This window comes from Diabrotica undecimpunctata, chromosome 8 (assembly GCF_040954645.1).
Source record: "Diabrotica undecimpunctata isolate CICGRU chromosome 8, icDiaUnde3, whole genome shotgun sequence".
Taxonomy (NCBI): domain Eukaryota; kingdom Metazoa; phylum Arthropoda; class Insecta; order Coleoptera; family Chrysomelidae; genus Diabrotica; species Diabrotica undecimpunctata.
This window is the reverse complement of record NC_092810.1, coordinates 25526209-25552203: the sequence shown is the minus strand read 5'-3', so window position 1 is coordinate 25552203 and position 25995 is coordinate 25526209. Positions and strand designations below refer to the sequence as shown.

The window sequence follows — 25995 nt, the reverse complement described above, 5'->3', positions numbered from 1 at the left end:
CTAAAAACCGTTTTTAACCAAAAGAAAATTTTTAAAATATATTGGCAATAACTATACAATATTCTTGCAGCAGATGAAAGTGAACGATATTCAGGAGAAAGCTATAAATTATATTGTTATTTATCATACTTTTAAATTTATTTGTTTATATTTTAGTTATGAAAAATATTTATTTCTAAATGACAAAAGTAGAAAAAATATGCTAGTCCGATTCTGCCTAAAAGTTTATTCAAATGTTACACTTAAGGTATATGAACAGGAACATAGATACAAATTCCAATGTACAAAAGAGGAATAGACAATAGTTAATACAAAAAAGAATACAGATAGAACGAATATCCAATAGCAAATCAGACTATTCGACCAATCAGATCAAACCACGATTTAACTTTGACACTGACAATTGTAAGTAATGTCGTGTAGATATAAAGTTTGCATGTGTATTATGACGGTATTATATAGGTAATTATTTCAGTCCACTCTTTACAACATATTATCAAACCAAAAATGTTGAGCAGTTTTGATAATTTAAACAGAAACTTTTGGTTAAAAACTACACCATATTTAGTAATTTTAACACTTGAGTTGTTATTAGATGGTAAGTTATAACCTGAAATTTAATAGGATTAAAGGATAAAAATATTTGTTTTACAGTTTCAGATTGTATGACACAAGCTGAAATAAATAGGCATTTAGAGTTAGGGAAACAATATTTAGCTAGCGGTCAGTTAGGAGATGCCCTGAGCCAATATCATCTGGCAGTTGGTAAGTTAATCTCTAATTTATCTTGGGTTTAACAACATTTTATCTGATTATTTTTGTCCGGATATTGGAAATTATACGGTGTTATAATATATATTTATTAATTGAGCTTAAGAAATTGACGAATTTGTAATTTTTAGAGGGAGATCCCAACAATTATCTAACTTACTTCAAAAGAGGTACTGTGTACCTAGCTTTAGGCAAAGCGAAGAATGCCCTCAGTGATTTAGATAGAGTGTTAGAATTAAAACCGGATTTCACTGCAGCTAGAATTAGCAGGGGCAATGTTCACCTTAAGCAAGCCAACTATGATTTAGCACAATTGGATTATTATAATGTGGTAAGTGTTTTCAACAATAATTATTTTGCAGGGTTGTTTTTGTCATTGCTATATACTGGTACCAACACATTCGTGTGTAACAGAATTTGAAAATTTCTATATAACATTTGAACAAAAGTAAATGTTAAATATATTTGGACAGGTCAAACCTTCGTTCCATATGTGAAAATTGGAGCTGTCATTAGAGAAATATAGTTTTAGAATACTAGACTAGATAATTTTTTACAATTGTACATTTTTTGTGTATTCTTAGGGAATATATTCCTTGGCAGTTTTAAAGTTGTAATCCATAATAGCAAATTGTGTTAAATGTGTATAAATTCTGTTTTCTTACAACTTAAAAGATTTCTGATGCTTTTTCTGTTCTTTTACTTTTAATATTGACACCATTATTAAATATTCTTCAAGTGTTGTCTCGGAGTGTATTACTGCCAGTATTAGATTATCTACATACCTGTTTAACAATCATTTTTTATGTTAAATGTGTAGGCATGTCACAGCTGGAAAATAAACATGTTGCCTTTGCCTTCTGATTTGTTACACAGTTTTCTCTTTGCAAATATTATTTTGTAATATTTTAATGTATGGAAGAAAATTTCTGTCCCGAATATGAAGTTTGTAGGCATAAACAAAGAAAAAACTAAAAAAATTGAGCAAATTTGCCTATGTATTTTGCATTTGTTTTTGGTTAATTATCGATATCATTGTTTAAATAGGACTAGTTAGACAATCCTTATGGAACAAACGTTTGACTCTTATTCTGCCGTCACATGGCGGCCTCTAGTCATAAATTTAAAAAACTATTAACAGAAACTTAATTCTCCGCAGGATTCTATTCGAGTATATATTTGCCTGTCTCCTAACTAAGGCAAACCTGTACACGGATGCCAGATTGTGAAGAAAATATAAAACTTTAATAAAATGCTTATTGTTATTATCGTTGTATGCGTCTAGTGAAAGATAACTTGACTATTTCGAGCGAATATTTCAAACTGTTTTTATACTTTGAGACTTGCTAAATCTAAATCGGTTAGTAATCTATTTATATGAAGTAGGTAAATGCTACCTTTTTTAAATTTTTATTAGTTTACCAGATATTTAATTTGGTTATGATTTGCTAGAAAAGGATTAAATATTTAATTGAAATATACTCTATTGCTATCGTCTTAGAACACTAATGCAGAGGTTTATTTTTTAGTCAAGACTTAAGTTTTATCATTGTTTAAAAAAGAAAATCTTTTTAAACAATGGTTTTATGTATGTTTTGAGAAAATTAAATTTTCAATCTTTTAATCTTTAAAATGACGTTTGAAAATATAGTAAATTTATAGGTATGGTTTTTTGATAATGTTTTTGAAACAAATAAACACATCGATATGCCACAACAAGAGGCAACACATATTTAGGGAAAAATTAATCTATGTGTTGGGATAAAAGGAATAATAAAACAACACTTTAATAAATAGTATCCTTTATTTTATTTATGTATTTTATGATATAAACACCATTTTTGTATTTCTGTTTACATAAATGAGAATGTTTTTTTCAATCAACTCGCCCGATTTGAGCTGTTTATTAATGAAATAATTTTAAATTACAAAGTGATAGATATTGCAAAAATTAAATTCGCATTATTTTAATAGTTATATACCACTTATCAAAATTCTAATATCTACACATAAACAATATTAACGAAATAATAATTCAAGATAAAAAAAAACAAAACAAAATTGTTTACATTAATAGATATAGAAATTGATTGTAACATTGTTTTCATGACCTAAAATAAGCAATGTATGTATTGCGAAACACTATTGGCACTGGTTGAGGTTGTTTTGCTATCGAATACGTATAAAAAACGCGTGGTGTCGTTAACAAACCTTCCTCTTCTACCTTACTATATTTTTTTGGTTTGCATTTAGATATTTTTGGACAAAATGCTTACTGCAAGGAATTTTTTTTTAAATCGGGTAGCTCCAGACTTTCCAATGCAGCATTACCTACAACAATATTATTATTAACACAACTTAAAAAAAAGCAACTTTCTGCACAATAAAGTAAAAAACAATTTAAGTTCTGTATTCAAAATATAAATAACTTCGCAGTTGTGCCAATATATGTTATATATATATATATATAATATATATATATATATATATATATATATATATATATATATATATATATATATATATATATATATATATATATATATAAGAGTAAGAAAAAAGAAATTTTTTAGATAGGAAAAAAAAGATCCCATAGGACTATCAGAAACTAGTCCTATGGGATCTAGTCTTTCACCCATTCTAAGTAGCTATGTCATGGATGATGTTATCAGTGATTGTGATTGTATCAACAATTGCACATTTTTCATTCCTTTTTTTTAAAGATATGTAGATGATTTAGTTTTGGCACTTCCTAAACAGGCACTTCCTAAACACAAAATTATTGAAATAGTCAACATTTTCAAGTATCATAATCAACATATACAATTTACAGTTGAGGAAGAGATAGACAATTCTCTAGTTCCTTAGAGTAGGTTTCAAGTCCAGTGCTTTATACAGGCTGGTGAATTGTTTGCAGTTGGTAAGTTTGGTATGGTTGATTCGTAGTCTTGTAATAGTCGATGCTTCTCTTATAGTTATGAAGTGTAGGGAGAGATGACCAATAAAAGATTGAAGTTTATGAAAAGTTGTTTTGCTCTTTTGTTCTAAGTTTTGTCAAGTATCCTCTACCGACTTTTTTAAAACGAATTTCGAGATTCGTTAGCTAGTTGAATTGGCATGGTTGGTAGCTTCTTTGGCACAATGATCTGCTGTTTTATTACCAGTAATTCCGGTGTGAGAAGGCAGCCATATGACAGAGACTGTTACATCGTAAGCAGAGAGTGTGTGTGTGTGTTTTGTTTTATGGCACTGGAACTAAGCCAATTAGCCAGAACAAATGTGTGAAAGTTATAAGGAAAATGCTTCAGTTAAGTATTAATTTTCACTTAATGCGTATCTAATATTATCTTATATTTAATGAACAACACATATTATTATACATAATACTCAATATTATATTATTGATTATCCTTATAATGTAACTATTTTTTTTTTAACTATATTGTAAGCAGAGAGATTTTGGTATTATGTCATGAATGTTTTGAACTAATAGGTGCTCAGTGAAAATGGATATATGAAAGTTAATCTAAACAAATAGTTTAGAACAAAGGTTAGAAGATTCAAGTTTGTTAAAAATAGTGAGTGAGGTATATATTGAAGGGAGATCTTTAGCCCAGAGGGGAAGTAAAGGTAGAGGAAATGAACTAGTCAAAAAAAGGTCAATATTTTTAAGTAGTGGACAAATTAATTGAGGTATAGGTTTTATGATAAGGTGTTGGTTATTGTTAGTGGAAGAAGACGGCACTGTGGCAATTAGGGAATGAACGGGATTAAATGGATTTGCGGATGTTGATGCAGCATACGAAAGTAGAAGTGATTATCGTCTTGGGTAGGAGAAAGTTCATTAGATTCACGGTATACACTCTCAATAGGACTAAAGCGAAAAGCGCTCAGAAGTAGTTTTATTGGCACCCCATTGAAGATGACTGAGGGTTTTAAAAATGTTCAACCTTTTAAAACAATTGATTTTAAGTTCAGAGATTTGATGTTTTCAATTTAATCTGGAGTCAAACATAAAACCGAGAATTTTACAATAATTAACAACAGAAAGTAGAGAATTGGTAAATAAAATTTGGGGTAAGGGAGTGGAAATCCCTATGGAAAATTTTATTAATTTGGTTTTGCTCTCAGAGAGTGATAATCTTAGTTCGTTAGATTTACTACACTTTGTATAAGTTTATATGAGGTTGAGACAGATTTAACATGGCAGTAAATGATTAGGTCATCAGCGTATTGAACATATTTGATGGGAGGCAAATTTCGTTGATGGCAAGAATGAATAAAGTTAAACTTAATACAGATTCTAAAGGGACACCTTAATTTTGAGGAAGAGATTGAAAAAGTTTACCCTTGGCAAGGACTTTAAAGATTCTTTCAATTAGATATTTTTTTACAAATGAGAAAATATTACCATTTAAATTATAGTTGGAGATTTTGTCAATGATTGCTTTTCTAGAGATTAAATAAAATGCCCCTTCAATGTTAAGTACAGTTGCTACGACATCTTGTTGATTATAGATTGCTTAAGAAATGTGTGTGTACTAAAAGGGTGTACATATGTGAAATTATGAATATAATTTCGGTGTATGAGGACTGTATTACATAGGGCTGGTTCAAATAAATTAGGATATGTGGCAAAAGGTTATACAGACTATATCAAATTAATTTTATATAAAGTCTTACTAATTCTTCTGGTGCACATATACACACTCGCGGTATTTAGAGGCTTTCAGTCGCGGTTGTTCTTCATACGGGGAAACTGTCCGGTTACCGGTTTCTGAAGACGTGTTTCGCGGTACTAACACTTAGATCACGATATAGAGCACATTTTTCACACCACTTTGGGTGGTATCGAAAATGCCGAAGGAGGAAAAGAACTTAATAGAGCAAGAATACCGGATGAAGATAGAATGGTAGGAGTATCAGGAGGACTGTCATTGAAGTGTCCCCTTTTTTTGTCCTACTGCCAACATGGGCTTTGAATTAGTACGACGAGGGATGGATAAATCCATAATGGCAGCCAGGATGGGTATGTAGTTAACGGAGATGGACTCAATTTCCGAAGATAGAAATTCTTTTGATGAAGTTAAGGATTTAGGAATAAGGGCTCCTTAGAGTCAGCTGAAAATGAAAAAGAGGGAGGAGCATTAGCTGCAATGAGTGTGTGATCTGGTCAACTGGAGACTTTGCAATCATACCCCACGGTACGACCCGTAAGCTTACAAAGAAAACACTACGGTCTGTCAGAGAATAAAAATATTTTAAAGGATGTATTTTCATGGTTAATTAACAGAGAAGATTGCACTTCGAAGTTCACCTTGTCAGGGATTACAAATGTTACCCTAGGAAAACTCCTGATAATATGCCTATTGATCATCTGATGTTCCGTATTTTTTAGGGACGTCTCAATTAGTGAATGCGGAATGGAAGGAGATACATTTGAAATAAGGATTCTTTTGGTCGCAGAAAGAAGCCTGCAGATAAAGATGACGGTGAAATTAATTATGACTTTCGGTGTATTAGTTGACCAACGATGTCGGTAGAAGTGAGGAAAATGCGGATTCGATTATTCGAAATGCGAGATGTAAAAGTAATATTTTTTGGATAAACCATTTCACCAATTTCTATAATATATTTAAATAAAACAGTATTCAAAATGGAGTGCATGACAATAACTTGTTCCCTTTTAGGAAACGAACGGGGAGGAGGTCTAGAGACTGCGGCAACGACATATGATTTTGGGTTGGAATTGAAGCTGTTTTGTGTAAATGTAAATATTTAATTGCTGTTCATGATGTGTTGTCCTGGTTACCCAGACCGTAACACAATACCTAAATGTGAGTACCTAATGGACCCTCTCCCAAACTGGAAAGAAAGAAAAAAGGATCTCACCTATTTCTTGGGATTTTCACTGGTTTTCTTTAATTACACCAATATAGCCGCAATTAAATTCGACTATTGAAATATAAAACCAAATTTGATACTTGTTTTCTTATCACATTGTGATTAAAGAACTTCGCTTCGTATTTAACACTGTTTAAATCTTTAAAATCGGTGAGGAACTTTAAAAAGGGTGTTTAACCTTTGACAGTTATTTGACGTTTTTTGAATCGATTATTTGAAGCTTTATTTTGTAAACTTCAACATTTTATTAAAAAAACAGTTTGAAAAAGTGCTTTTTAGCTTCTAAACATTTATACTACTTTTAATATTTTTCATGTCATACGGCTGTACGTAGGCTCAATGAAAAGCTGGTGTAAAAGCACAATTAAAAAAAAACAGAAATTTCCATAACCAATAACAAGAAACAAGCTGAGATATTGCAGCGGACAGATCTCCCTTGCATTTTTCTGTGGCGATATTTTACGATTACCATTATTTTAATGTTTCAAAACTAATTTACTTTTTCACTGTGTATGCCATTTATAAATCGAATTATAAAATTTAGATATTCTTTTACAATGTGTTCAATTTTCAGCCTTAATGTTAATAAACAATGAAAATATTTGCAATTTCTTAAACAAGAAAAAAAAATGCTATTTGATTTCCTCTGGGCAATAGAAGGTTTTGGTTTTTTTTAAATGTTTAGCTTTATATTGAGCCTAAATACAAGTGTAACACATAAAAAAGTCAAAGTTATTAGAAATTTTTATATGCTAAAAATTTGTTATTCTTCAAACTGATATTTAAACACAAATTTAATATAATCTTGATGTTTGTTTTTAATAATTTAAAACGAAGCCATAAAAATCGATTTCTATTTACAAAATAACCCTAGAGTGACTGTTTGGATAAGTACAGTTTTTTAAATAATCGGACTCCTGGATAAACAAGTTGAATAACTCATAAACTGTATGGTCGTTCTGTATGATATTTAGCACCCTTTAAAAACTCATTAACTGCCATAATTTTAAATAGTTGTATTACATATCGTTATGCAAAAAAGAAAGTTATTTATATGTATATTATTTATATTTATATTAACATTTATAAATTTTACAAAAATAAGGGTTTTTAAATTATCTCGGTCAATTCTTTATGTATTTTAATTATAAAAATCTCAATATTAGAGAACATTTTATGATCTATAACTTTTATTTTAATCATATATCTTTAACATGAATAAGAAACGTTTTATGCGCATACACTTTTTTCACTTTTTACGATTGTTTAATAAAAAATCAAAGCAAAATTAGCTGTAGTCTTCACATAATTGTCATCAGCTACCCCTCATATACCTTTTAGAGACTTTAAATATCTGTTTAAGATTTTTTCACCTTTTATTAGAGTTGTAGATCATAAAAAGTTATGTAATTTTTGAGAGTATCCAAATTAAAATACATGAAACTATTAACCAAAATAGTTGCAAAAAAACCTTATTTTTGCAGTTATTTATAAATTATAATAACTCCTTTTTTGCGCAAAGACATGTAACATAGCTCCTGGAAATTATGGAAATGAATAAGTTATTAAAGTGCGCTAAATATCAATCAGAGCAAATAGTTTATAGGTTATTTATTCTGTTTATAAACATTTAAAATAACGTTGATATCGTTTATGCCACAAACTTATTTAGATGCTTATGAAAAACTGGTGAAAAACACACTTTCTAAAAAAAAATAGAATCTTCTATGACCATTACTAGGCAAGAGAGCATTTTATATTTATATTCTTAAAATCATACTTCCATTGTCTATCAACAGTAAGAGCTGAAAATTGAAGGGACACTAAATGAAGATCTGAATTGTGCGTTCCAACTTACAATATGGCATATGCGGTAAAGAAGTAAAAATTTATAACCCGTTAAAATGATGGTATTCTTAAAATACCGCTTCGGAAAGTAGAATGGAGAACCATTTGAGCTCGGTTTTTTTTAGATTTGAACTTTTTCAAAATGAAGGGCGATTGCAAAATTTGCAATATCTTGGCTTCTGTGGCACGTAAAACATAATTTTTTTTCAAACTGGGATAGCTCAACAAAAAGTTGTTTACATAATCGCTTTCTACGATAAACAAATCGTCACTATTTTTATTAGTTACATTACATACCATTATGCAAAAACAAAGTTATTAAAATTTATAAATTTCTGCAAAATCAAGGGTTTTTTGCAACTATTTTGGTGAATTCTTTATATATTTTAATTTAGAAACTCACAAATGAAAGAACTTTTTGAATCTACAATTTTTATTTTAACTATTTTTCTCTAAACTGGATAAAAAACGTTTATAGCCAAAATCACCTGTATGTCTTTACAGATTTATTATTAACTAACCCTCATATATCTTTTAGAATCTTCAAATATCAGTATAAAATTTTTACGTGAAACCAATAATTTTTTCCCAGATGGACCTTTGTATAAATTAGTTCTCCGATAAAGATGAACTTATTTCTACTTTTCAATACAATAACTAAAAATAGCTACAGAAATACATATTTTAATATCTAATACTTTGTTTATGTTTATTAATTTGATATTTATTCACTAATTTGTTTTTCCGAAGTTTATTATATCATAATTATAATACCAACGAAAACGTAAAATTCAAATTAATGCATCTCGAATATGACGCGTGCACCCTGGCGATAATAAAAAATGATGAATGAAAAAAAAATAAACATTTTTTCAAGTTAATTGCGTAACGGAAACGGTGTAAAATAAAAGAATATAAAAAAAGTTTCTATTTACTTACCAGAGTGTAATATCCATGTTTGACAAGCCGAAGGATTTTTTGTCGGAAATCTGAACATTCTTAATCTATGAATTTTTTATGGTGATAAACCACATTTGTAATAACAACAAATATTTCCAGCCATCTGTAAAAAACCATTTATTTATTATGGAAGTAACATTACTTTAATTTAAAATCACTTTTTTCAAATATTATCGAATGTATGTATTATCCGGTAAAATTTATTTCTAAATACCTAATTTGTTCATTTCTCATACAAATGTTTTTTGTTTTAAACACATAGAATTAAAATGTTCTACTTACCTCGGACCAAATTTTTGTAATACACTTCCAAATAAAATAAAATATTTAAATTCTTTAAACTTATTTAGATATAGGAAAATTTAGAAGTCACAGCACGTTTATGTAGGTACAATTTTAGTTGACACGATATTTACTATGTAGTTGATAGTAATAACTCTATTTTAATTGAATACCTGTGATTCATATTCTGTTTTTGTAACATTTTTATATGTAAATAAACCTGTCGCTACTATGTCAGTGAAATATTGCAACGCTGGTGAATTTAATTCAGTGGATCAAAAATGGACGTTTAGTTTAGTCCTTAACTTTTTCACATAACACCATCTAGTATAATGTATATCAAACAAACAATGGTATATTAAAATCTATTGAGACAGAAAGAGTGGTGACATCTAGTGACTGTCTCAATTAGAATCAAACAAATTTATACATTGCGTTGGCTAACTAGTCCTATTTAAACAATGTCGATATTCTTTATGGCTGTCATCAAAGTCTCTCTTTATTAGCCTTCTTGTATCCAAAATTAAAGATAGGCCTCCTTCATGGCCCAGCACTTGTTTCTATTCGTTTCCTTAAGTATCCAATTTGGTTCAGCAATTTTTTGGTCACCGTTCCACCTTATCTGAGGCCATTCCTGATTCCTTTTTTCTAGATATAGTGGCCATTGATAATCCCATTTTAAATTAATACAAACTGTAAACAATTACATATTTTTTATATTATTATTGTTTTTATTAATATATTACACATTATTTTCTTTTGGGCTTTGTTTATTATCTAAAAAATATATTAAAACTCAACTTTTACAAAGTACATATTCTTAATATGCTATTGGCTATTTAATAAAAAATAACAATAATCAGAGCCAAAAGCAGTATTTTAAATCAGATTAAAAACTAATTAGTTTCTATTTGTATTTATTGAATAACCTTGCAATTATTTCACCTGAAATGTTTATAAAAACAATTTTAAGCTTTATTTACCTTGAACTAATACTACTAATAACTTTGTTTTAAATCTTGCACAAATTTAAAATGAATAACACAGACAGTTCTTTTGATAAATCCATTTGAGTTGCAGTTAAATAATTTTTCTGCAAATATTACATAGGACAAATTGTTTAAAAATCAGGAAAACATATTATCAGGGAAAAAGTACTTAATTAATTAATTATGCAATTATCAATTATTGATTTATATAATACAATAATGTAATTAGTATTTAATGTTTATGGCTATTAAATTAACAATAATTTTTAACATTAAATATAGATAACACTAAAAAACTGTTTGTTGGAGGCCTTGCAATAGGGACTTCTGAACTCTGACAGTTGATAGTAGCCATATTCCTTAAGCTACATCTGTCAAATTGTCTTTCATTTATTCAGTTGGGTTTGCCAAGTCACCAAGGCTGCATGTAGTGAATAACATCACATGCAAATGATAAAACTGTGTTATCAAAGTTGGTGTTCAGGCAACTTTCTGAGTGCTTCCCCCATTTTATTCATTTATTTATCTATTTGTTTCCTTTGCATATAGTTCCGTGCTTTTAACAATTGGCTTTTAGATGTCCGTTCAAACGACTTCTTTATCCTGTTCGACTGTAGAAATATTTATATTCTGTTGACTTGTTTTGGCTGAATTTTTAGAATATCATAACTTCGTTGCTTAGTAAAGCAGACAAATTGATCATACTTCAAAATCTATTAATATATTTTGGCCTAAAAGTAACTATAAACGATTATGCTAGAATCACCTCCCAGTCCAGTAGTTGCATCGACAACATTATGACAATTTTTTCTAAAAAATATCTACAGAGTGGGTGTATTTGAACCTTGTTTTTCTGACCATTGAGCTCAATTTTTATTTATCGACTCTGAGCGTAAAGTTGTTGACACTAATCGAACATTTCAACAGTTTATTACTTCTTCTAGTTTACAGAAGCTTAAATATGCTCTAGCTAGTACAAAGATGGACTTTTCTATGATATTAATAATGATTCTGATTTTTTGACAGTCTTTCTTACCGAAATTTATAACAACTTATTATTAAAGCATTTTCCACTAAAAAAAGTATGACAAACTGCTGAAAAAACACCTATGCATTGGTTTAATAATGAATTAAGGTCTCACAGATCTAATCTTTCTCCTATTAAACACATTGCAGATACCACTAAGGATCCCGATTTGTTCAAAGTATATAAACAACAAAAATTTGAATATAATCGGCAATTACAAAATGTTAAAAAGTTAGCTTACTGTGATTTTATTACTAATTCCAGTAGTAAATGTAGAGACTTGGAAAAAAGTGAATTTGAAAGAAACAATACAAGATCCAATTCAGTACAACTTGATATACATCCAGACGAAATAAATCAATTTTTTATTACAATTGTAGAGAATATAATTACATCTCTTCCCACTATTAATATCGATGTCCTTTTCAATTACAGAAATTATCCTTCTCCAGGCAAGTTCATTTTTTTTTCGTCCTGTTGTGGAAGAAGAGATCTCTTAAATAATAAAGTCTCTTAGTAATTCTAATTGTAGGGACATTCACGAAATTAATAGCAAAATTTTAAAAGTAGCTTACCAAATAGTTTTAACGCCTTTCACTCATCTTATTAATTTAATTCTATCAACTGGAGTATTTCCAGAAATACTTAAATACTCACTACTTAAGTACTAGCTATCTAGAAAAAAGGTGATTCCTCAAAAACTGACAATTACAGACCCATCAGCATTTTTTTAAAGCTTTTGTGAAAGTGATTGAAAAGGTTATAAAACAACAAATTTTATTCCTATTTTGAATCCAATAATTACTTTAGCAACTCACAATATGGATTCAGATCTACTACGAACGCGGTATATAATGTTGTAAGCGAGGTGATTGAGGGACTTGAACGTGGCAATCGCATAGCAATTTCCCTTTGTGACTTGTCGAAGGTTTTTGACTGCGTTTCACACGACATTTTGTTCCACAAATTAAATTACTATGGAATCAGAGGTATCCCTCTTAAGCTTATAACTTCTTATCTATGTGGCAGACACCAGGCGGTAGTGTTTACAGTCATCTCTCAGATTTTCTATCCGTAAAACATGGATTCCTGCAAGGCTCTACTAAAGTTTCTACTAAAACTAGCTCATGGTTTGCTGCAAACAAACTGAAATTAACTCCGATAAAACGCAAAATTTGGTTATATCTGCAAGTAATTTACATAAAAATCCAGATAACAAAGAGACTGTTAAACTACTGAGAATAACCATAGATAATCGACTGAACTGGTCGGCTCATATCTTACAACTAAAGCAAGAGTTGTGTGTGTGTGGTTGGGTTGTGATTTCTAATGATTTTTTTAACGTGAGTTACAGTACAATGACCGCTACCATCCAGTAAGTTCCACCACGTGGATTCCAACACGAGGCTACCGCTTGAACATTCTGGACTAAATTGCGACGTATTGAACAGCAAGATCAGCAATTAATAAATTATAAAAACACCATGTTAAAATCAATATTTTTCAGTCTGATTAATTAAAAGTCTGATTTAAAATATAGTCTGAATTATTAAAAGTCTGATTAATTAAAAGTCTGATTTAAAATTATAGTCTGATTTAAATTATTATTGTTGTCACTAAAATCTTTGTAAGTCGAAATAAAAGTTTTAATTGTGAAGTTCAGTTTTTAAAAAAGTGTTTTTCCCAAGAACATTCATAATTGGCGCAGAGTCAGTACGGAAGTGGAAGAGTCTTTATAGATCCTCGTCACTTTTAAGTGTTTGTCCACTGTTCCAAGAACCAGCCCCAGGGAAACCGTCTGCAGAGTTCACCCGAGGGAATTAGAGAATTAGAATTTAGAAGAAGTCTTCAGGAGCAAAGGAATGCACATCGGCATCGTCTTTATCCTGTAAGCGATTTTATTATTACTTAGAATTAAGAAGATTAGATTTTGAAAGAATTTTTAATAAATCAGACTCCTCTGAGTCCTTAGATTGAATCAGAGCTAAATTAGAAGATAAATAAAACAAAGATTGAATAGATTAACAAAGATTAAAGTAATTTAAAAATATCTCCTCTAAGTCCTTAGATTGACTTTAGAGTCAGATTTAGACAAAATTGAATAGCTTAATAAATACTATATATTAATAAACATAGAGATTAATAGATAGAAAATAAGTAGATTAAGATTTATATATTTATATATTGATTATTGAAAATTACTATACCGATTTGACTATTGACTATATATTATATTGAAAATTTTTAAAATATGGCAGTTCCACAATTTGACGTTAAAAATTTATGCATTCTTCCAAATTTTGACGGAAATCCAAATGAATTACATGAATTTATTAAAGTTTCTACAATACTTCTAAACCATTATTATGACAGACTTAATGCAGCTAATATACAAAACAAATTTTTGCTTCATGGTATTATCAGTAAATTAACAGGTAGAGCCAAGGAAGTTATATCTGTATATGGATGCGAAAGTTGGGATGAAATAAAAAACGCATTAATTCAAAATTTTGGAGACCAGAGAGACGAAAATTCGCTTACAAGGGATCTAGTAAATTTAAGACAAGGCTCAACAGAATCTATTATGCATTTTTACGAAAAAATCATGGGACTTTTAAGCTGTATTAATAATTACCTAGAATTACATACCATAAATGCCGATATTAAAAGGAGCAAACAAGATTTTTTCCGTCAACAAGCTCTTACAACATTCTTAGCAGGCCTACGAGAACCAATGGGCTCTGTTATCAGAGCAATGAGACCAGGAAGTTTAGCCACGGCAATACAGTACGTACAGGAAGAAAATAATGTTCGATATCTTCAAAAAAATCAAATAAGTCAACCTTCAACATCAGGAAGAAGTGAAAATTATCAAGAACGCCGACCTCAGAGACAGCAGATGCCTGTACAGATCCAAAAACCATTGTACCAACAGACAAATTTTGCACCTCCACGATGGCAGCAATCAATGAGACAATTCTATCCGCAGAATCAATTTCAGCAACCACATCGGCAACAAAACTTCGATCAATTTAGACAAAATTCAAACCCTCCAGCATTCAGGACCCAGAACCAGTCAAATGTATGGGCACCCAAACCTGGACAGTCAAAACAGTCTAAACCAACACCTATGAGTGGAATATCAGAAACCACAACCAGAGGCCGTCCAAATTTTACACCAAATTACCGAGCACAGCCAAAATTCACCGTAGAAGAACTTTACAATATACAATGCCACGGAGATGAGCAAGAAGAGAATGCCAACTACCATGATTACTACGAACCTGAATACGACAATTTTCTACAAGATACATACGAAAATCAACCAACCGAATACGAAGAAAACGTAAATTTTCGAGAGGACCCACCAGAAGCAATCGGAACGTAATTGAACTTCATTCGTTTCCCGACAAGAAGGAGCTACCCTACATCGAAATCTCTAAGCCTTCTTTACGACTTTTAATCGATACAGGATCCACAAAGTCATTTCTTAACCCAGAAATAGCTTCTTCATATTTTCCAAGTTACATAAAACATGAACCCTTTGTCGTCACATCAATTTTTCAAAACTATTCCCAAAAATATTGTGCCGAAATTCCTTCATTTTCAGAATTTAATTCTGACAGCAAAATGAAATTCTACCTCTTTAAGTTTCACAAAACTTTCGATGGTCTTATTGGCCTCGACAATCTAAAACTCTTCGAAGCCCAATTAAACTTCCCTAAATCGCTTCTAGTTACAAAAGATTCTACAATCCCCATTAAATATTACGAAACAAATAAAACACAATTTTATTCCATTCATTTGGAAGCAAATTCTATTAGCCAAGTGAAAATTCCTGTCAAAGAAGAAAAAGGAACCATCATTATTCCTACCCAAAAAGTACAAGGCGTCGTAGTACGAGAAGCCCTTACTAACGCCGAGAACCACCTCGCCTGGACCGAAATTGCCAACTTCACGTCAGAACCCATTCATCTTTCTCTTACGGAACCACTCGAAAGCAATAAAATAGACATTCAAGATTTCCATATATATTCCATGGAAACAACCCCCGGACCAGACTACAGACAAGATATCGACGACTTAATTAAAACCGAACATCTTAACGAAGAAGAAGAGGAACAAGTTCGCCACCTATGCCGAAAATTCTCCGATATATTTCACCAACCAGACACTCCTCTCAGCTTTACTAACGAAGTTAAACACCACATCAGAACCAAGGATGAGGAGCCTGTATATACGAAATCATACCGGTATCCGTATGTGCACAAGGAAGAAGTAAAGAAACAAATCTCTTCAATGTTAGAGCAAGGGATCATTCGACCAAGTCAATCGCCATGGTCCTCGCCTATTTGGGTCGTGGCAAAGAAACCAGATTCATCCGGTAAAATAAAGTGGAGAATAGTAGTAGATTATAGAAAGGTCAACGAGAAGACAATTGACGACCGATACAGAATTCCTCACATTAGCGATATTTTGGACAAATTGGGAAGATGTCAATATTTTACGACCCTCGACTTAGCAAGCGGATTTCACCAAATCGAGATGGCTGAAGAAGACATTCCCAAAACAGCATTTAATGTGGAAAATGGACACTATGAATATTTAAGAATGCCTTTTGGACTTAAGAACGCTCCGTCCACGTTCCAACGTATGATGGACAACGTATTGAAGGGACTTCAAGGAGAAATATGCCTCGTCTATATGGACGACGTAATAGTATATTCAACATCACTACAGGAACACATAGTAAATCTCACAAAAGTATTTCAACGACTAAGAGAAGCCCGACTAAAAATCCAAGTCGACAAATGCGAATTCTTAAAAAAACAAGTTAATTTTCTAGGACACGTAGTCACACAAGAAGGCATAAAACCGAATCCAGCGAAAATTGAAGCAATAGAAAAATATCCAATACCGAAAACAGCGAAAGAAATAAGAGCATTTCTTGGACTACTGGGATATTACAGAAAGTTTATTCGAGACTTCGCAAAAATCACAAAACCACTAACAAGATGCTTGAAAAAAGATGCAAAGATCGAACACACACCCGAATTCGTAGAATGCTTTGAAAATTGCAGGAAATTATTAATGAATGAGCCATTATTGCAATATCCAGATTTTTCCAAACCGTTTAACCTCACAACAGATGCCAGTGACTTCGCTATCGGTGCAGTACTTTCCCAAGGACCAGTTGGCAGTGACAAACCAATTGCCTTTGCTTCCAGGACACTAAATGAAACCGAAACCAAGTACTCCACAATAGAAAAGGAAATGTTAGCAATGGTGTGGGCAACTAAGTATTTTCGACCTTACCTATTTGGAAGAAAATTTAAAATACTTTCAGACCACCGTCCTTTGCAATATCTATTCTCCCTAAAGGAACCCAACTCCAAACTAGTACGTTGGAGATTAAAATTAGAAGAATTTGACTACGAAGTAATTTACAAAAAAGGCAAAGCTAATACAAATGCGGACGCACTGTCTCGAATCGAAATACACACAAAGGAAACTAAGGACATCGATTCACAAATTAAGGAAGTCTTTGATGATTTAGTAGACATGGAAGACGATGGATGGTCAACGACTAATAATCCAGATGCAGATCGAATAATCGACGAGATTGTAGAAGAAAAAGCAACAGAATTAATTCCAGAAAACATCCCAGAAGATACTGTTGAAAACGAAGATCAAAACATAGACGAAGACGGAAATGAAACCATACATACAGCAGTAGAAAACCCAATTCTTGGTATACCTATTTCGGAAAAACCACTTAACTTCTACAATAACCAAATTATAGTCAAAATCGTCAACTACAATCCACGACCTCCAGCAATTATACAAACCTTTCCGAATAAAAGACGTTATCATATCCAGCTGTCGAAAGATCAGTTAAAAGCTGATACCATAAAAATTTTTAAGGAACACCTCAACCCGAAAAAGAAATATGCAATTTTATTTGAAGCAGAAGAAGAAATTTTTGCAGAAATTTGCGAAATTATCAGGAAAACTTTTAAAAACAACGCATATGACTTAGTAAAGTGCAATCTTCTATTAGAAGATGTTAACCTAGAAGAACAACAAAAAGAGATTATAAAAAACTATCATGAAGGAAAAACGAACCATAGAGGAATAGCTGAAACAGAAAGTCAAATAAGGAAACGATATTACTGGCCTAATATGAAGAAGGACATAGAAGATATCATAAACTTTTGCGATATATGTCAAGAAAATAAATACGACAGACTTCCTCCCAAACCAAAATTTATGGTTACACCAACTCCCACTAAACCACTGGAAATAGTTCACATTGATTTATTCCAGGCTGATGGACAGAAGTTTCTAACCATAATAGACGCATTTTCGAAGTATGGGCAAGCCTACCCAATAAATGGAGGAAATGCAATCAATGTACTCAACGCCCTATTGATTTTTATAACACATCATGGACTCCCAACAATGATAGTAGCCGATAATGGTACGGAATTTAAAAATGGAGTAATACAAGAATTTGTAGACTCTCATAAAATCTCAATCCACTATACAACACCAGAGAATCCGCAATCCAACGGGATGATTGAGAGATTTCATTCTACGTTAATCAAACATCTTCGAATCCTAAGGAACACCAAAGCAAAGCTCTCGATTAAAGAACAAATGCTATACGCTATAATTGGGTACAATAATTCCATACATTCAGCAACGAAGTTAAGACCCATCGACATATTAAACGGACATATCGACGCAAAAGATCCCTTTGACGTTGACATACAGAAAGTAATACTGAACAATTATATCCAAAATCATAGAGAGATAACAAAGGAATTATACAAGGAAGTAAACCAGCAAATACAAGAGAATAAAAATAAAGTCATCGAAAATAGAAATAAATCGAGACAAGACCCTATTACGTATAAACCAAGCACAAAAATCTATACACGAAAAACAGTTACCAGAAATAAATTACTTCCGCGATATTCCGCAAAACATATAAAAAGAAATAACGAAGTGACTGTAAAAACATCAAAAACTACAGTTCACAAGAAAAACATAAAACATCAACCTAAATCAAAAACTAATTCTAAACCGTCCGCACAGGATCACCCTGACGATGAGAGAAGAAGAGAAGATCAAGGACCTGAAAGACAACTCAGGAATAATTCCCCTCAACCTGGGACAAGCAAAGATTCATACTAGTACACACGACTTCATATACTTTTTCAAACTACTACCAATAAAAGAAGAATTGGACATAATTGAAACCAGTACGACGCAAAGACCACAGCAGTTCAAAATGGACTTAGCCATTACCTTTTTCGTGTATTATATTTATCCTTCATTTTCTTGTCCTACATCTTAATTCCTTTACTTATTATCATTTATTTCCCATACCTACCGCAAATTCTACTACAATCATTCCTCCTCATAAAGTCTCCCCATAAACAAAAAAAAAATCCTTTCAATATTTGGAAGAATCATGCCCCGAATCAACCGAAATTACAACTCGATGTTCTACAACAAAAATTTCGGCCCTAAAAGAAACTTATCTCATCAATCTTCCGCCCAGATGCAAATTCAAACCCCAATCCAGAGTTACATAAATTCAAGGACAACCATCCCAGAGCAACCGCTAATGCTTCCCAAAATAAGAACCATAGATATTCAAACAGCGATTAAATCCCCTGCATGAACTCTCTAAGGAAGATGAACATCTAGAGACAATTAATCCGAAATTATGGAACCATAGCCATAACCATTTTTGGATCACTCCTTTATATATCTTTATTACAATAATCTGCCTCTATATATGTTACAGGTATAAAACAAACAACAAAAAAACCCAACAACTCAACAGTTCTGTTCGTCCCTCACAAAACTTCTTCAGGGGATGGAGTAGTTACAGTACAATGACCGCTACCATCCAGTAAGTTCCACCACGTGGATTCCAACACGAGGCTACCGCTTGAACATTCTGGACTAAATTGCGACGTATTGAACAGCAAGATCAGCAATTAATAAATTATAAAAACACCATGTTAAAATCAATATTTTTCAGTCTGATTAATTAAAAGTCTGATTTAAAATATAGTCTGAATTATTAAAAGTCTGATTAATTAAAAGTCTGATTTAAAATTATAGTCTGATTTAAATTATTATTGTTGTCACTAAAATCTTTGTAAGTCGAAATAAAAGTTTTAATTGTGAAGTTCAGTTTTTAAAAAAGTGTTTTTCCCAAGAACATTCATAATTCGTGTCTGCGTTTTTGCAATAACAAAAATTAGATAGCAGTCAGTATTTGGCTGTTAATCGACTGTTGATTTATTCCTTTTGGGTAATTTTTTACATACTTTAGATAATAAAATCCTGTAGTTTTTCAACTGTCTTTTTAACTAGCTTGTCAGCAGCAACCTCTTATCTGATTATACTGCATGTATAAATGTATGAAAAAACGGTTAATAAGCACATGTTTAGGTCTTATCTAGCAATTATGCAATTTAAAATGCAATTATCTAGCAAATATTTCATTTAAAATGAAAAATTTATACACTGTTATCACTGGAAAATTGTTGTCAGCATCATATATTTAATAACTTTTGATGACGAACATTAAATGCTTTTATCTGAGCTTATGATGGCTAATTTACCTTTAATAACTATTTGTAATCAAATGTTAAATATATCATCGTTTTTATTGTAACGTGTAGTAAACGCTCATTACAAAAACTAGTTACTGTTTCATAAACCTGTCACAAAGTTTGATGGGAGATTTACAAATATTATAAACAATATTGAATAAAACTAATTACAGATTACAATAACAACTTACACTGGTTGATTTAAATTGTTTTTATGTACAACTTATAAAGTTATAAAAATAACAAACTTTTATTCAAACTTCAATATTAATGGTTAATAATTTATCTTTTGGTAATACGAATATTAATCTCTAAAACTGATAGTGTGTAGCAATTTGGCCGAGGTTTGTTTCATCTTTCTGCAACGATTATTTTGCCTACCACATAGTGAATTACTATGGGGGGTTGAAAATTGGGGACAGAAATTACGGGGCTAGAGATAGGGCAAGTAAAATAAAGCGAAACTTTGGCGAACGGCTACTCAGGGTTTATTTGAGAGCTGGGTCGTGGATAAGTGAATGGCAAGTGGGTTGGATTGGGGCAACTATAAAAATGAAACAAAAGGAGTACTTACATGAATCTCCTGGACAAACAAAGCACAAGAAGGTTCTCAAGCTATTTAAAATAAGGACGCCGCTTTGAAGAATCTTCCTGCTGGATGAAAGAAAAGGTTCTTCCTTCCTAAAAACACAAAAAGAGGGTTAGAGAGTTAGTTAAGAGAAATAAACAAAATGGTTTAGAGAACAAATTAAATATTTATTGTTGTCTCACAACAAATAGTTACAAATATAAATAATAGCAATAAAATACAAAATATCAAAAACAAACTTAATATGTCTTATCCGTTTACAAACTCCAGAAGTTGGAGATCCTACAAGAACTTACAACTGTTACTGGGCGATAATTTGTAGCAGAAATAAATTATTACAAATGAAAAATATCTTTTTAAATGGGACTATACATTGAGGTTAACCTTTTTTTATATAAAAACAAAACAAAAACAAGATCTGTTATGATTACTCTGTTTTACTCTGTCACAAAGTACAGACAGTGACTGTCAGTTACTGTCACTGTGACAGAGTAAAACATGACAAATTAATGACTCTAATGCAAGAAATTGGAATTGACAACAAAGATCTTAGAATTATCAGAAACATTTACTACAATCAAACGGCCAAAATCAAAATAGAAGACCAGTTAACTGATCAAATTGCAATAGAACGTGGAGTACGACAGGGCTGTATTTTGTCTCCATTGTTGTTCAACATTTATTCTGAATGGGTATTTAAGGAAGCTTTAGACGGTTGTGCGAAAGGAATACTAATAAAGGGTGAATGGTTGAATATCATTAGATATGCAAATGACACTATAGTTTTTGCCGATAATCTGAATGACTTACAGATATTAACAAATCGCATAACAGAAGTCAGCAACAGATACGGACTAGCTCTTAACATAAAGAAAACCAAATTTATGACAATTAGTAAAAAACCAATACTAAACGCTCATCTTACAATCAACCAACAGAATATCGAAAGAGTCAAGCAATATACATATCTAGGCACCAATTTAAATAGCCAATGGGACCACTCAACAGAAATTAAACAGCGATCGTTAGAATGAGAACCATTTTCAACAGTCGAGACATATCATTAAAAACAAAATGCCGTCTATTGAACTGCTACATATTCACAGTTCTGCTCTACGGAATGGAAGCATGGACACTGACTGTTGCATCTATGAATCGGCTCGAAGCTTTCGAAATGTGGTGTTATGGGCGCATCTTACGTATATCCTGGGTTGACAGAGTTACTAATGTGGAGGTCCTGCGTAGAATGGGGAAAGAATGTGAAATTCTCATGACCGTCAAAACTAAAAAGTTGGAATATCTAGGACATGTAATGAGAAATCAAGAACGTTACGGCCTTCTCCAGCTGATTCTCCAAGGGAAAGTAAATGGTAAGAGAGGACCGGGAAGAAGACGCATTTCCTGGCTTCAAAATTTACGAAAGTGGTATAACACGACTACCACTGAACTGTTCCGCGCTACAATAAATAAAGTAAAGATAGCCGTGATGATGCCAAATGTCAATATTAAATTTTAAAATTGAGAACAATTAATATGACAAAGCCACCACCCTAAGATCTACAATTTTAATTATTACAATTTCTTAAACTCTTTTGAAAGCAATTATTATTAGAAATTTTTTATTTTTCCTTTAAAATTCAACACAAAAGAGTTACCTGGATTTCACTAAAATTTCTGGGGTTAGGAACTGGACTTACACTCTCTGCCACACGAACAAATTCATCTCCAAACTGCGGAAATATTCTAAAACGGCTTCTTAGGACAAACAAATTGAAGCTGAAAGTTGTTTACTGGGACGTTAATTTCAGACTCAGCTTCTCAAAAAACTGGAACACATGTGGGTACCTTTCAAATCTGTTGGAAACGCCGCAAATCTCTTAGGTGAGAGATGACATAAAACAAAAATAGTGATTACTCTTATTAGAACTGACACATTACATTGAGTATTAATCACTTTTTTTTAAACAAATTTGCCGGTTAGTGACGCCGACACTCACAGCGTCTTGACTGTTCAAAGATTCTTCCAAAACCTGACTTACTGACTTCTGACCTTCGATCGATCTCCGTCGTACCGGTCGGCTTCCTCTTCTCGCGTCCCACCCCTCGTATCAATCCAAGGGACTAGCAAACCGGAATTCTTCTCAAACACGCTTCATATCGTATCGTAACTGACCTTGAATCATTGCTTGCTTTTAAAATTGCAGAACTAAGACGTAATATATGAAATATTTTATTACACAGTTCTCTTGAATGCGTCGCAACACGTTTTTGTAAACAACTTTTAAAAGAAATTTTATATATAGCTCAGGAGCATACCAAAAAAATTTTATACCTTAAATATTCGACAGTTTTTTTAGGGAATTTTGTACATGCTACAAACTATTTAAGTTCACTTCTTGATTTTTTTAAAAACTCCTCCCTTCAATTCTTCCTCCTGGAATTCTTAACAGTTTTCATAAACCTTTTGACAATAATTGCCAATTTTTTTCTACTGGGTTCAAAAAATATTTTGTCTTGGTCATAATTCATGCTATTATACATCATCATAAGTGTCTCGACAATCCGTTATGGATCTTGGTCTGCTCACAAAGAAGTCGCCACTCCTGTCGATTCCTGGCAACTTCCCTCCATCTTCTAACCCTTAGAATCTGTAGGTCTTCTTCCACATCATCAATCCATCTCCTTCGTGGAGGTCCTTTGCTTCTTGTGCCCAAAATGTTAATATGTTCGTGTATTCGTGATCTGACGTTCGTTTAGTTCTACTGGATAATACCGAACGTACTAAGCTCTACCGAGTTTGTCCTAGTATTCCGACCATCTCACTGTAACTACCTCTCTCCTATCTCACGGCTCCTCAGCATGTATTTGAACAAATTTTGCAACCAATACACCATCTTTGATGTACCTATCGGCCAGTTTTTCTAGAGTATTCACTACAAATGATATCAGACTTAGCCGCCTCAAGGATCAGGTTTTGCCAGGTTTAGGTACAAAATCCACCCTTATGAGCTCCAGTAGCTGTAGTATTATATATAATTTTCTATACAGGTCATTTCTGTTCTGTAGAATTTTTGGATAAATGCCGTCCGGTCTTGGTAATTTTAATTTCTTATTTTTTAATTAATAATTTATTAAAAAATTTATTTAATTTTTTTTAGTTAAAAAGTGATCCATACAACGCCGAAGCAAATGAACTTATGCTACGAATAGACCCAACCAAAGAGAAGAAACGTAGTGCAGAGTACTACTATGGCCGCGATGACTACGTTTCAGCCATTCATTACCTTACTGAAGTCATGGAAGTTAGTCCGTGGGCCTCAGACCTCTACGAATTCCGTTCAGAACTACACATGCTAAACGGAGATGAAGTTGCCGCAATATCGGACATCAGATCAGCTACGAAACTTCAGAGTGATAACACAGACGGTTTCTTCAAACTTTCTAAACTTTTATACAAAGCTGGACAGGCTACCGAAGCGTTGAAAGCAATAAGAGAATGCTTGAAGCTAGATCCAGAGCACAAAGACTGTTTTCCATTTTATAAGAAAATTAAAAAGGTAGAGAAGTTTTTAACAGACGCCGAATCTTCATTAGAAAATAAAGAATACGCACAATGTATAGAATCAGCCAACAAAGCCTTGAAAAACGAAAAAGACGTACCGAGCATCATTTACGAAGGCAAAAGGCTACTTTGCGCATGCTACTCTCGTGACGAACAGGATTCGGAAGCCATAACGTTCTGCACGGAAGCCTTAGCCTACAATGATGATCCTAACGTATACTGTGATAGAGCGGAAGCTTATTTGAACTCCGAGCTTTACGACGACGCTATTAGAGACTATAGATCAGCGCTAGAGGTCGACTCACACTTTGAGAGAGCTAAAGAAGGGCTCAACAAAGCCGAGAATAGACAAAAACAAGCAGAGAAGAGGGATTATTACAAGATATTGGAAGTCAAGAGGACGGCGACCAAAAAAGAAATTATCAAAGCTTACAGGAAAATGGCACAAAAATGGCATCCGGATAATTATCAATTGGACGAGAAGATGAAGAAGATCGCCGAAAAGAAATTCATCGATATTGCGGCTGCCAAAGAAGTAAGTTTTCCATTGTTTTTTTTTAGTGTTAGAGAGTTAGAGTTTTAGTGTGGTCAAATTTCCTTTTTTGCATTACGTTTTCTTCTTCTAGACACCTCCATTACTTCTATTAATCCTTGTAGATATCGTATTCGTTTTTTGTTGCCATACCGTAAAAGTTACCAAAAATAATGTTCCTTTGATCTTCGTTCACTTTTTCAAAACATTTGAGTAGACATCTAAAAAATGTATTTTACAAACTCAACAATATTATATTTTTATCATCTTACTTGCACTGAGGTCCTATTTGGTTTGCTCCAATGACCTTCTTTTTGTAGCTAATATATGTTTGGATTTTAATTCTAGAGTTTATGATAACATTATGCTGAAATTCATCCGATTTCCTATTTCCCATACGCCTTTTAGTAGCAGGCTCTCCATCCTTAGCGTTTTCAGCACTGGTGGTTGGTTGAGCGTTGTTCATAATAATATTAAAATATGAACGTTTTTCTTTCAATATACAGACAACTTTTTGTAAGCAGCAATAAGAACAAACAATAGAAACACTATGAATTTTATAGGTAGTGGTAAACGTCGATATGCAAAATGACAACTGACAATTTAGTGCAGAAACAACCTTAGTCCGAGACTAAGGTGGTTTCAGAAATATATGAATATTTTAAATCGATATAAAATCAACTATGCTTACGGGACTTAGGTGTATTCTGCATTAAATTGTGTGTAACCCACAGAAATACATGTTGGTGTTGTAAACTCAAAATCGCCAAAATGTAACGTAGGTTGTTTCTAAAATAAGCGGTTCAATAATTTTTTTCCGCAACAACAAATAATTTTTTTTATTATATATCATTTAAAACAATAATATAAATTTGGTTCTAAATAACATCCT

The 25995-nt window shown here is 32.1% G+C and overlaps 1 protein-coding gene across 1 annotated transcript in view; it reads left to right on the top strand.

Annotated features, from left to right (window-relative positions):
* Positions 1–398: 398 nt before the first annotated feature.
* Positions 399–25995, top strand: part of P58IPK (dnaJ homolog subfamily C member P58IPK) — a 34305-nt gene continuing 8708 nt past the window's right edge. The window contains exons 1-4 of the mRNA XM_072539898.1: positions 399–598; positions 655–765; positions 903–1102; positions 24168–25106. Of these exons, the coding sequence (XP_072395999.1) occupies positions 508–598; positions 655–765; positions 903–1102; positions 24168–25106 (1341 nt within the window). The 5' untranslated portion in view covers positions 399–507. The remainder of the gene's footprint in view (positions 599–654; positions 766–902; positions 1103–24167; positions 25107–25995) is intronic.